Source organism: Stegodyphus dumicola, chromosome 2, assembly GCF_044657685.1.
Source record: "Stegodyphus dumicola isolate Sdum_Otavi_A_Nest chromosome 2, ASM4465768v1".
Classification (NCBI taxonomy): domain Eukaryota; kingdom Metazoa; phylum Arthropoda; class Arachnida; order Araneae; family Eresidae; genus Stegodyphus; species Stegodyphus dumicola.
The window spans coordinates 281711632-281725389 of NC_140769.1; the positions used below are offsets into that span (position 1 = coordinate 281711632).

The 13758-nt window shown below is 32.4% G+C and overlaps 1 protein-coding gene across 1 annotated transcript; it reads right to left on the reverse strand.

Annotated features, from left to right (window-relative positions):
• Positions 1–1612: 1612 nt before the first annotated feature.
• LOC146998989 (uncharacterized) lies at positions 1613–9161 on the reverse strand. Its single transcript, XM_085812221.1, has 2 exons — positions 8899–9161; positions 1613–5089 (listed from the first exon to the last, which is right to left on the reverse strand). Exons 1-2 carry the CDS (start codon positions 9049–9051, stop codon positions 3155–3157), a joined length of 2088 nt encoding a protein of 695 aa, XP_085668347.1. The 5' UTR covers positions 9052–9161; the 3' UTR covers positions 1613–3154.
• Positions 9162–13758: the final 4597 nt, after the last annotated feature.

Sequence of the window (13758 nt, forward strand, 5' to 3'; positions counted from 1 at the left end):
GAAAAAATTCAAAATCTGCAAATATATGACGTACACATGCTGAATCTTACATATTTACTTCATTTCAGTCAGAAGTGATAATTAACAGCAGATTATTTATACGATTTTAAAACCGGTATATAATACTATATACCGGCGCCCACACTGAGGGTACCACGCCAATAGATGGCAGCACCAGTCTTCTCCTTTTCTACTCTGTGACGTGACAGAAGTTCTTTATTATTATTACAGTTTATGGTGTAATAATATTTCATGATTAACTTATAAGTCGTTTAGGATTAAATATTATGTTCATGGAGGAATGGGGAGTTTTCTGACTCTGCGCTAGGACTGAATACAAGTATATTAGTTTCATTTATTCTTTGTGTACTCAGCTCAAGTTTCATTCGTCTGTGTTTAGCTAAAATTTTTATTTCAGCACTTATCTCTTTCCCAAGAAGAAGACTCATCGATTTCAAAATTGCCGTCTTCAAACTTCAAAACTTCACACAATTGTGGGGTTTAAACGTGGCATGCTAGCCCAGTACCTCCTATAAACGAAGCCACGGCACGCCGCACACTACGTCACTAAAGTCGTCCTTATGTACAGAAAGCATGGTTGCCACATGAAACCACTTATCTCTGTTATTCCTTTAAGAGGAGAGAAAATGAAAAGTAGTTTTTATTTCCTAGCATAAGGCTTACTATATCGTTTGGTTTTAAATATATATATATGTGTGTGTGTGTGTGTGCAAATATATATATTCCGATTTGATTTCATCGACTGCATTTTCTAATTTCAAATACCTAACCTTACTTTCCTTATATACTTTTATGCTTAAAATAATAACAGTATAGTAAAGAAATTAATTCAACATACTTCAGATTAGTAGTAATAAATATATACTGAATATCTGGCTGATGCTGGTTTGCTTTCTGAAGAATATATATTTTATTAAATATTTTCTTCCTTAACAAAGAGGATAACGCATAATTAAGCAAGTTTACAGTTGATTAACACTAAAAATCCTTAAATTAATTTTAATCAATTTTTAACGGCATTTTCTGTTTCTCGTAAATACAAATTTACACATAATTGTTTAGTCATTTTCCGCTTTTTTTTCACTTCAGTGTGGGACTGAATTTCTTAACAGATGAGAAACCTGGAGAATGATTTGAAAAGTACTATTTTTTAGCATCTATCAATATTTATTCATTGGTAGTTTTAAAATACGGTAGCAAAACATTTCATATATTTAGGCATTTTAAATTAGATCATTATTTGAGAATACATAACTGCATCTTCCCCAATAATAAAAAAAAGAAAAATTGTAAAAATTCAACAAACTTGACACTTGCTAGGAATTCAAAATTCTTATGTTTCATTCTTATTGTTAAATGTTTGTAACACCCCTTTTGTCTAATTATGTGCATATAATTTTTTTTTGTAACTTGTAAATTTTTGTTCCTGAAAGCATTTCATTGTAACTTATTTGAGAATTTTTTAGCAAATGATAAATATGAAGTTTATATATGTATTTACTGGAATTTTTTATCAGGGTAATCAGTAGGAACTTTTAAAACATCTAAATAGATCAAATGTCCTCAATTCTTAGAATTGAAAGAATAACAAGTTTTATGTATTTTCCTATTAGAAATGAAAATAAATATAGCCTGATTGTTAAGATGTAAAGTAAGATTTAAAATTTTCAAAATAATTCAGATTTTTATTAAAGGAAAGCAACACAATTAGGATGCAAAACATATAAAAAGGATTTTATTTATTTTTTTTTGGCCTGAATTTTTTGTACCAGTAAATTTATAACTGGAAGTAATAGGAAATGGCATTGCATACTACAGTGGGAAAAAGGGTGGGATGACTATTTATTTATGTAACTTGATGCTACTTATTTTTTATTACAGTTAAGTCTTTTTAATATCAAAATAGTTTAGTATAACTGCATGAAGCCTTACAGCTGGGAAGGATTAAAAATATTTTTTTACTCAATTTATTTTTGATAAGTTTTTCCCTGTATATGTACAACCACATCATTAGAAATTTTAATTCCAAAGTATTTAATTTTAGTTTTGACAGAATTTAGCATGTATTACAATGAAAATATTGTATAAGAATACAGTGAATTTCCTCCATAAAAATGCATGAATATCTATAAAAATGACTCATATGGAATTGTAGGTAAAAACAAATTGTATTTATTTTCTTCTTACAGTGTAAAATTAATGTAATAAACATGTCTGCTTCAATTAAAATAATATTAAAAAATTGCAAGATACTGATTTCAAAATCTAAACAATAGTAATATTAATTGGCAAAGTATTTTATCTTCAAAAATCAATATCACTATCTTATTTTATAAAGTTTAATAACTTATAAACATAGTATATGTCATTTCTGCTGTATGCATAAATTATTTTTTTAATGTTTTCAATTTCCGTTGCTTATTTAAATTGTTACTTAAAAGATTATCATTCAACTTTTTGCAGTAATTATTTAGAAAAATATTCGTTGATGCTTGTATGATGTTTTTCAAAATAATTTGAGGGTCATGAAGTTTAGGACAGTCATTCAACTCTAAAAAAAATTTTTCATGAAGTAAATTTAGAGTAATTTTACACACTGTAACTCGTGGATTTGCCGAAAATAAAAATTTTTGCTCATATTCATCTGAAATAAGTTTCTTAACAACAATAAAATTGTATATAACAGCATGTAAAATATCAGGATGAGGATACATAAGACCTCTATCAAAAACCTTAATCCATGAATGAATATTTTCATCGTTTTCTAAAGCTAACTCCTTATCAATAGTAATATTGGATTTACATACATCACATTTTAACTTTTTTAGCATACTATAACAGCAATATCCAGCTATATAAGTCAAAATAGGTACATCCAATTTTATGTCATGTATATCACTATCTTCAACTGTTATTTCATCTATGAAAGTTTGTACATCAGTGTCATCAAAAGTTTGTTCTTCAGTGTCTTTAAAATCAGATACATGAAGAGGAATATTTCCAAATTTTGAAGAATTTATTAGGGTTGGTAATGTACTCTGAAGTCTTAATTTACCCTCTATTTCATAAACCTGTCTGATAGAAATATTATGGTGAGCTCCAGCCAGTTGCCTGTACTTACCAAATCTAGCCTCTAACATATCTGTTTGTATTTTCCAAGTAAAAGGTATTTAAAACCCAACTCATTTATACAATACCTTGATATCTCAATTAAAGCATACGTTGTATGATATACTGCAAAGTGAGTTTCTTTGGTTAGGCAACCAGAGGTTAAATTCAAATTTTTCCAACTATCTAGCCAATTCAAAAAGTTATTCATAAAAACATATTTTTCATCATTTTCTGCCACAGTGAAAGGTGTTTCAAATACATTATTTTTATGAACCCCTTTAAAAATAGATTTCACATTTACAATTGACCACCATGTGTTTATTATTTTAATAAAGTTTCCAGTTTCTTGGAAATTTATTATTTCTTTCTGCTGCCCAAAAGAAAATAATGCTTCAACAACATTATCATTAAAAATCTGAAATGCAAGCTTTACACTTTGTTTTTCTAAGTTAGTTGGATATAGAGCTTTTATTGTCAGACCATAAGCATACTTTAATAACTTACCAGTTTCAGATTCATGTAATTTTTTAATACAAGAAAAAGATGCAGTTTCAATATGTGAAGCATCATCAAAACTTGGGAAAAACATACTCTGATTATTATTTTTTTGATTTATCCAGTTATTTCTAATGCATTTTAAAATATGCACTGTATCAATAATAAAAAACATTGGCCTAGATTTGTCAACAGGGTTTTGATGAACAATACTAACTTTAGGTGGTTCGGAAAACAGAGACATAGCCTTTTTATTAATCGAATTATTGTCAGTGACAATAGCAATAATTTTAAACCCAATATTTTCTAATCCCACAACAATTTTTTTAATATAAATATACAAATTATCCGCACTAAGTGTTTTCACCGGCAAAATATGTACAACATCCTTATAAACAGATAATAGGCTGCGAATCATGAAAACATATGCACTAGATGCAGCATTTTTGCAATTATATGCCATTCCACACAAATTACCACCTTTATAATCAAATGCTTGATTTAGATGAATTTCATCAATCATTAAAATAACAAGCAGATCTTTTTCTGATAGTTCTTGAAATTTAAATTTTATGTAGCTTAGGAACTTTTGGTTGTATTGTTCATTTATTGGATATATATTAAAATGTGAAAAAATTTTCTGAATGGTCCGTGGATGAGGCATAATAATATTTTCTGAATTTCGAATAAAATTATATGCATGTGGTGAAATTGTGTGAAGTAAAGTGGAAAATATTAGAAAGTCTGCAGAATACCTATATTGTTGTTTTTCTGAATTCAAGTTTGATAGTTGCTCAACGAGAAAATTTATTTCATTGTTTTTATGTGGAATTTTCTCTTTTAAAATTGTCATTAATTCATTTACAATTTGTAAATAATTTTGAATACTGTCTTCAGATGAATCATTTGAGGCAAATAGGTCTAATTTCTCTAAAATACTTAAAAGATCTTTAAGGTTGTTAATTTTTGATGGGATTACATATTGCTTCAGTGATTTAATAGGTATATTTCTAATTGCTACAGATATATTCAATTTACAATCAATAAATAATGATTTTAGAATTCTTGGATGATTGTCATTAGAAATATTAAGAATCATAGTATGTATAGGCCTGTGTATAACTATCCAGTTATCTGGTAAATTCACAGTATTAAAACAAATTTTTAGTTCATCTAAATTATAAAACATTTGTTTTCGTTCATACTCTTCCTTTTCAGCCAAGCTACAGGCTAAGGCTTTTTCGAGTGCATCTTGTTCTCTTTTGAGTCTTTTATGCTCTGGTGATTCCCTTGATGAAACACTGGAACTAAGATGACTCGGACCATCAGGAAACAGACTTGGAATTGCACCATTCTTTAAACGAGGATATGACAATGGTATAATGATCTTCTTTCCAGTTTTCTCATCAAAGAATTCAGTTTGCCTCAGAACATCCTCTTGCTTGAAGTGAAGTTCACACACCTTTTAATATGAAAAAGAACAAATAAATAAACATGTATCAAAAGGTTAAACAATTATAAAATCGTAAGCATTCGCCATCCTTTAAATACATGCACAGTCTAATAAGGGTTTTATTGTATTTTTATTTAATCATGGCAAAGCACTCAAGAGCTATCTGCTTAAGGGAAGGGTTACCGTTGTGGAAAACGTTCATCATTTAATTTCTTTAAAAATAATACAGGGCGATAATGTTTGGATGGTAACAATTTGAAGAGATATAGCCATTTAAAGTGCACAACGCAAAAAAGTGATGCAGCCATTTAGAGTGAATAATGCAAAATCTTAAAACAAAACTATTAACTCTTTTGGGCTAAAAAGAGCCATGGATGCTGTCATAAAGTTTTGAAAAGTGCAAATAATTAGCACATGTCATATGTCAAATGCATATAACATAAGTAATATTTAATTGATACATCCTCAGGTAACATACAATTGCTCATGTATATACAGGGTGATTATAATTAAAGTTTAAGTTTCAAAACGCTCTGAAAAAAGAACCACTGATGAAAATGATGTGAAATTTGAAAGGAATGTTATTGAAAAAGGCGGAAAGCATATGGCAGAAGAAAAATTTTAGTTTCAAAAGTTAGCAACAGATGGCGCTGTAAGCGGCAGAATCACGACGAGAAATGATTCGTAAAACAATGGCTAAGGTGGAAGTTACACATTAAAACGCATTGACAAATTAGAATTGTTGAATAATTTTATTTGCATGACTGTACATATCACATCGAAAGGGACAAATCGGTTTCAAGAGTTTTGCGGCGACATACCGCATAAGAACCATTCATCAAAGAAGTTCGGAACTGTCGCGAGACTGGCGCAAAACATATTCAATATGGTGTCCACCGTTGTGTGCAACAAGTTGAAAGTGACAGACAGCATGTTCCACAACGGATCGCAGTGTCTCCGGGGTGATGTTCAGAATGTGTTGCGAAATGCGTGCCTTTAATTCCGCTAAATTTGCAATTGGAGCACGGAACACAACATCCTTCAGATACTCCCACAGCCAGAAATCACACGGAGTAAGATCAGGCGATCGGGATGGCCAGGATGTAGGGAAATGACGGCTGATAATTCGAGCATTTCCGAAATGGCGCCTCAGCAGCTGTTTCACGGGATGTGCAATGTGCGGAGGAGCGCCATCTTGCATAAAAATGATTTCATCCACACATCCATGCTGTTGCAGACCTGGAATCACGTGGTTGCACAAAAGAGACGCATACCTCTGACCAGTGACGGTTGCGGTAACAGGACCGGAAGCACCCGTTTGCTCGAAAAAATATGGTTGTAGGATGAATGATGCCGTAAAGCCACACCATACCGTGACCCTTTCAGGATGAAGTGGTACGGCGTGCGTTGCCAGTGGATTTTCTGTTGCCCATATTCGACAATTCTGGGTATTCACGTATCCTGTCAGATGGAAATGGGCTTCATCTGTCCACAAAATTTTCCACGGCCATTCATTATCCACTTCCATGCGAGCCAGGAATTCTAACGCAAACGTCTCCCTAGCTGTCAGGTCAGACGGAAGCAACTCCTGCACATGGCCAATTTTGTACGGATAGCATTGCAGAATGTTTCGCACAATTTTCAGCACTGTGCTCATAGGCCTGTCCAATGTTCGGATAATTCCTCGTGCACTGCACGGTTGCACACCACCGGCCGACCCCTCCTGTAATGCTGTGGCCACTTCTTCAACTACCGTCGAATGCACTCGTTTTCTCCCTCTACCAGATTGCACATCAAACGAACTTGTCGTTTCGAATTTTTGCATCATTTTCTTTAGACCTACGACACTCATTGGACCAACGCCTTCTTTTATACCCTTCAGTGTCCTGAATTTTTGCAGAGCTACTCTTGACAATCATCATTCTTGTAATACAGCTTTACCAGCAGAGCGCGGTCCTGCAGTGAAACACCCATGGCGAACGTCTGAGACGCGAAATGAGGAACAGCCTGGTACCTGGTGGCTTTATAACACTGAAATTTAACTAACATTTTAATTTAAGTCTTCTTTCGCTTGCAGCGCCATCTGTTGCTACCTTTTGAAACTAAATTTTTTCTTCTGCCATACGCTTTCCGCCTTCTTCAATAACATTCCTTTCAAATTTGACGTCATTTTCATGAGTGGTTCTTTTTTTATAGCGGTTTGAAACTTAAACTTTAATTATAATCACCCTGTATAATTGCTACATCCTAAATATTTCTTTCTTCAGTTATTTGAAAACAACACTTGGTTATGGAATTACATTCAAAATGGTGATAATACAGTTATAAAAAGAATAAGATTAACCATCAGTTGATGGATAAGAATAAGATTAACCACATTCATTCGTACCATTCAAATATAAAGTTACTGGCTCTTTTTCTAAACATTTTTACAAATGATATGTTCACAACCAGAAGTACAAATTTACTTGTGTGCCTATGAATGTTTATATTTAAGAGCATAAAACATCATTAGTCATTAAAAAAATTCATTTTTCTTGAATTATTGAAAACATGTATAAGTGCTAAAATATGATACACAAAGAAAAAAAACAAGAATTTGTATATTTAACAGTTTATTTGCAGTAATTAAATATTTTAGGCTATTCTTATGTAATTTTGGAGTGAAATATTCACATTCATCAATCGTGTTTGACATTATATTACTGTGGAAGGCTCACTAGATTGCTTATTTTCCATATAATTTTCTTAACTTTTTTCAAAAATTTTAAAAGTTATATAACTTATTAATACAATGAAACATTTTCATATTCCACTGCAACAAGTATAAATAAACAAAACCCCTTATATAAGTGTTTTTAGATAAGAAATTAATGTAAATTTCAAGCCCACAAGAACTTACTGCCAGTAGCAAGTGAACCACTGTAACAAGGTAGGTGTTATTGGCATAAGAAACTCGTACTTTTATAGATGTGTGTGTGCATGAAACAATTTAATAGGCTAATTAGGATTTATGCTAACATGTAATGAAAACTAGTAAGCTTACAATCTTAGGCAATATTATTTGAACAAGACAGTTTAATTTAAACACCTTGTAACTTATTCCAGAAATTAAAATAATTACTGTCAAAACTAGTCCATTTATACGATTGTTTTCTTTTACATATATTTCATAATTTTTTTAAGGATTTTAGAATTAATAAAGTTTAGAACATTGCATAATTAGCATTAATTTCCTGTTCACATGAGTTACGAGCAAAATGCATTCTCAAATGCTCCTAGCATATAATAAAGGGGCATTGCATACATTCAGTTTTAAAAAGAAAAAAAAAATAAAAAATAAATTACGACTTGAAGCATTTTATATTTATCTACTTAAAGTTATAATATGAACTTTATAAGGTTGGTGGATTTTCTATTGACTAGTTATTGAGAAAAGGGTCCATTTTATAATCACTTTAAAATTCAGTATAAGCTCTGTATAACATAAATTCCTGAAAGATTAATCAATCCCAAATCAATGTGCGTGTTATAAAGATCCCGACGCCGAAAATATAAATTACTGAAAGAATTCATTAATAATACTCATTCATAATGGGATAAGAGAAATTTCTGCCTAGTAAATAAATATATAACTATGCTTGTATAGAAAGTAATTAAAACTTCGTTTTATTTTCTATGGTTGAATGCAATGGAACTTTAGTAAATTATTTCCCTTGCATTGAGAATTTTTTGTTTTCGCATTTTCAAGTCATGTTTCTTTCAATGACATTAATCTTTCAGGAATTTTCTAATTTAAAAATGAAATGCATGCTTACCTTTGAATGTTTCGTAGGCTTGAATCCATCTTTTCGTTTGCAGTTCCAAATCCATTGTTTTCTCAGTTGTTCTTCCGTAGGAAAACTAAATACAGCCACCTTCGGGCCATTATAATTTCCTTTGCATGTTGCAACACAGCATTTATGTGGCATAATAAAAAATAAATAAAGTAATTTAAATGAAAAATGTTCTATTAGAGCACACTACACTTTCAAACAACAGTCAGTTCACTACGCTACGACACCGAAGTATATTCTTTCATTCTTTGCCGCGAGGAAGATGGTAGGAATGACCAAAGCTGAATGTAAGTAAAGCGTCGACACTTTAATGGGAGAACTCGCGCTTCGAAGCGACTGCAACGCTCGTAGCGGTAGCGATGTGGAAACACAATCAGTAAAATTGCGTATGCTCTTTTTCTTTTCAGTCATTGGTTGTTTTCTATTCCAGATATTCTACAGATTTGTTTGATTCTACCCAAATCTTGTTGGCTGCTAACGTAAATTTCTTGTGTTAGTTATAACTTATTAATTTGTTCTTTTTAATTATAAAAGGCTCTTTTCAGAACCATTTTTAAAAATTTCTTATAATGGCGTATCGATACTGCCGATTTAAGGATTGCAAGAGTAAGATTTCGTCAAAATCCGATGGAATACATTTCTACACATTTCCTCGAGACGAACAAAGGTTAGTACTCAATTATTTTTCACTTTTACTATTTGTAAGGGGGTTCGAAATGTGATATATTGTTGTGTGTTTATATTTAATGTTGTAATGTGTTTATATTTAAACGTGAGAATAATTTTGTCGTGCATGGTATGGTTCATAAAATATTGTGTGTCCTTAAAAATCTATCGGTTTACACTGGAAAAACAATTATGTGATTTACAGTTAGCATTTTATCAGCAACATTTAGGGCATTTTAGTAATGTTTACTTTATTTAAAATTTATGTAGTGAAATTTTTTATAAAAAATAATAAAAAATTTTAATAAAAAATTGTATGTATTGGGTTAAAAAAGGTCTCATTTAATTCATAGACTGTTTTTAACAACCCTGAAACCCTGTGGTATAGTTGCAAGTAAAGTTTGTGGATATATAGAAAGAAATTTAGATCTTAACAGTAAAAAAGTCTCTTAAAAGCGTAGAGGAATCAGTGCCATACTGAATGATGACGAAAATTTATAATTGGTGTTCAACATAAAATTATGAAACTTAGTGTTAAATCTATGTACAGGCGCTGTTCCCAGTACAAGTGTCCAACTCATCAAGGTGTCCAACTTAAGAGGTTTCACTGTATTAAAAATTAAAGTACTTGCTAGAGAGAAAAGAAATGCATTTGTACTGTAATTTTAAGACGCTAACAAATTTATTGATTTCGTATGTGTATGTGTGGAACGTTGTAATGTAAACTTTTAGGTCTCATGCAAAACTAGCTTACAGTAGACTTGAAGCAACTATTCATTTTGTCTGATATGACTATAAGGTCAGATGGCTGCAAAAGTTTAAACAACATTTTTATTTTAAAAATTCAGAACATAAAAGCACTTTCTTCTTGCTCAAAATACGCCAACACTTGTTTTGAAGAACTAAACAGTATTAAAATAAACTCAAATATTCAATTTGAAAATATTGGCTCATGATTTCTACACTAACTTAGACCAACGACAACCAGAATGGCAAGCCCGGGTTTTAGAATGCAATACTATCAAAGTAACGAGCACATAACAGAGTCTGCTCTAAAAGCACATCCTCCCTCACACACACACTTTTAGCCTCAAACATATCTACTTAAATACTGTAACTTATTTGCATTCTGGTGAGGAACGAAAAAAGTGGACTTGACAGTAAAAATTCAAATAATAAAAATAAATGGTTAATTAACATAAGAACCTTAAATTATAGATATTTCAAAAGGCCTTAGCAATCAAAAGGTTTGAAATAAGCTACAACTCTATAATTTTGAAAAGTTAGTAATGTTTATGAATAATTTTTAATTATTGTATGTTTGAATATAATCCATGTATTATACTTTTCTTTTCAGATGCCAAGCATGGGTTAAGGCTTCCCAAAATGATAAGCTCATTGGCATTCCCGCTTCTGATTTGTATAAAAAAGCATATCTCTGCATGTTTCATTTTCAAGACTGGTGTTTTACAAATGTTACTACGAAACATCGTCTGGTGCCGTTCAACATGGCACAGCATCGTTCACAATGCTGTGCCATGTTGTCCGAAATCGCACGTAACAAAGAATGCAGTTTCAAATCAGCATGTGCCTAATTTAAGTGACACTCCTTTCTCAAGTGCTATGGATAATCATTTAATATCCCCATTTCCTGTTCAAGGACCAAGTAACCGACAAACACCAGTAGCCTGCAGCACACCAAAGTCGCATTATTGAGCGAGAAAATATACGCCCAGAAAATCAGTATTGGCAAATACTGTTAAAAAGTATCGGGACATGGCAAGACGACTAAAATTAAAAGTGGCATCTTCAGAGAGAAAATCTATAGTTTATTCTTTTGAAAAAAAAATTAGTCAAAGGGTTAGCAAAAAATGTTCATTCATTCAGCGGCAGGTAATATTGAACACTCAAAAAACAAAAGGCAGGCGTTTTACGCAATCTGACAAAATTGATGCCTATCGCATCTACAGTAAAAGTAGAGCAGCATTATCGTGTTTTAAAAGAATTTCTTCAGCTACCAGATGAACGAACTCTTCAGCGTTTTGTGTCATCGAAGCTCTCATACACAGGGATTAGTGCAGATGTTATATTTGCATTGAAACAAGTTCTGCAAAATAAGGAGAAACATGAAAAAATGTTTGCCTTAATCTTTGACGAAATATCATTGAAACCTTCTCTAGTGTATGACCGACAAAAAGATCATGTAATTGGATTTGAGGACTTTGGTGGTTTACGAAGCGATTCATTTGCCAGTCATGCACTGGTACTTAATGCTGAGAAGTTTGACTAGCAAGAAAAAGGTACCACTTGGTTTTTACTTCTCAAGCCATGCCATGAATGCAGAACGACTTCGAGATATAGTAATGGAGGCATTGTCAAAATTGTCTTCTGCTAATGCTACAGTTAAGGCTCTGGTTTGTGACCAGAGTGGAAGTAATTGTAGATTGTTTGGTCTCCTAGGAACAGAATCTACAAAGCCATTCTTCTATTTTAATGGGCAGAAGGTTTTTTGTTTGTTCGATCCACCACACCTTTTAAAAAATTTACGACGTAGCCTTATGAAATATGACCTCCAAACTAATAAAGGACTTGTGTCATTCAAGCACATTCGAGATTTTTACACAGTGGATCAAACACTTCTTGTTCGCTGTGCACCTAAAATTACCGATGCACACATATACGTGGCTGGCATGAATTCCATGAAAGTTGCGCTTGCTGCGCAAGTTTTTAGCCACACAGTAGCAGCAGGAATGAATATGTCTGTCCTATCTGGACTAATAGAAGCAAGTGCTGCTCCAACGGTAGAATTTATACAAGAGATAGACAATTTGTTCGATTCTATGAATGGAATTCGAAAAAATCCCTTAAGGGGAAAACAATTACATTGTGCTGTAACAGAAGGTTCTGAACATGTTAAATTTTGGACAAACATGCTGTCATTCATTGACTCATGGGTTTTTCTGAAACCACTTGCACAAAACCAAGAAGGTCCTAGAAGGCATGTCGCAGGATGCGGTAGTAGAAAAGGTTGGACCCAGACAATAACAGCCATGTTGCAGCTTTCGGAAGAGATGCTGAAAGAACGCGAATTCTTTATGACAAAGAGATGCAACCAAGATTGCCTTGAAAACTTTTTTAGTCGTATCCGAGGAAGTGGTGGAAACCGTACAAATCCATCGGCTTACGAGTTTTCATCAGTATTCAAGATTGCATCACTAAATTCATTCCGATGTAAAAGTAAATTCTCCAACTGTGAACCAGATGGGGATCAATTTATGTTTTTTATTTTGGCTCCTGTACCTCTATCTACAAGTATAGAAAGTAAAGGAGATGCAGAGGAGGAGGATGAACAAAATAGTAGAAATAAGGATTTTGATGATAGTTTAGTCATTCACTGTGATTCTTCCTGCTGTGATGCAAGTTTTCAAAAACTTGACAATTTATCACTAAATGTAGTTGCTTTCTTAAGTGGATATTTATCCAGAAGAGTATTACGTTGCCTAAAGCTAAATGAGTGCGATACATGTAAAGTGGCTCTTATAGATAGGGCAAAGCCTATGCTACAGCATACTCTGTTCTTACATTTTAAATAATATAAGGATCAAGATGTAACAGAAGGAGGACTAACACATCCGTCAGAAAAGATGACATTATGCATTGCTGAACTTCTGCATATATCCAACACTTTTTTATCTAGCCGCTTGTCATCACCTGACATCCTGCGGAATTTGAAAAATCTCTTGTCGCAGTCGTCAATGTTTGAATTTCTAAACTGTGAGCTTCATGCTGAAAATGTTAAAAAAAAGGTTTTGTCTTTTGCCTCTGCTCTCTTTCTGAAAATTCATCTTCGTGAAAAAAATAGAAAGATTGCAAAATCTAAAGTCGATTTAAAAAAAGTACAAAAGGGACAACTTAAATAGAACTGATAAGGGTTCTAGTGTAGAATTGAGTGTACGTTCGATTTCGAACAATTTTGTTAAATTTTGGTGATGAAACCTCATTTCTGGTTACCATGATAGTTTTAGCTCCCGGTTTTTTCTGAATGAAAATAAGATTAATGTGTACATGGACTCGGGTAAAGGTTACCATGTGCTGATATATGAATAGCCTGTCTACAAATAAGTGTTTCACCCATTAATAGAACTTTTCTCGGAAATTCGAAGTTCATGCTTGCTT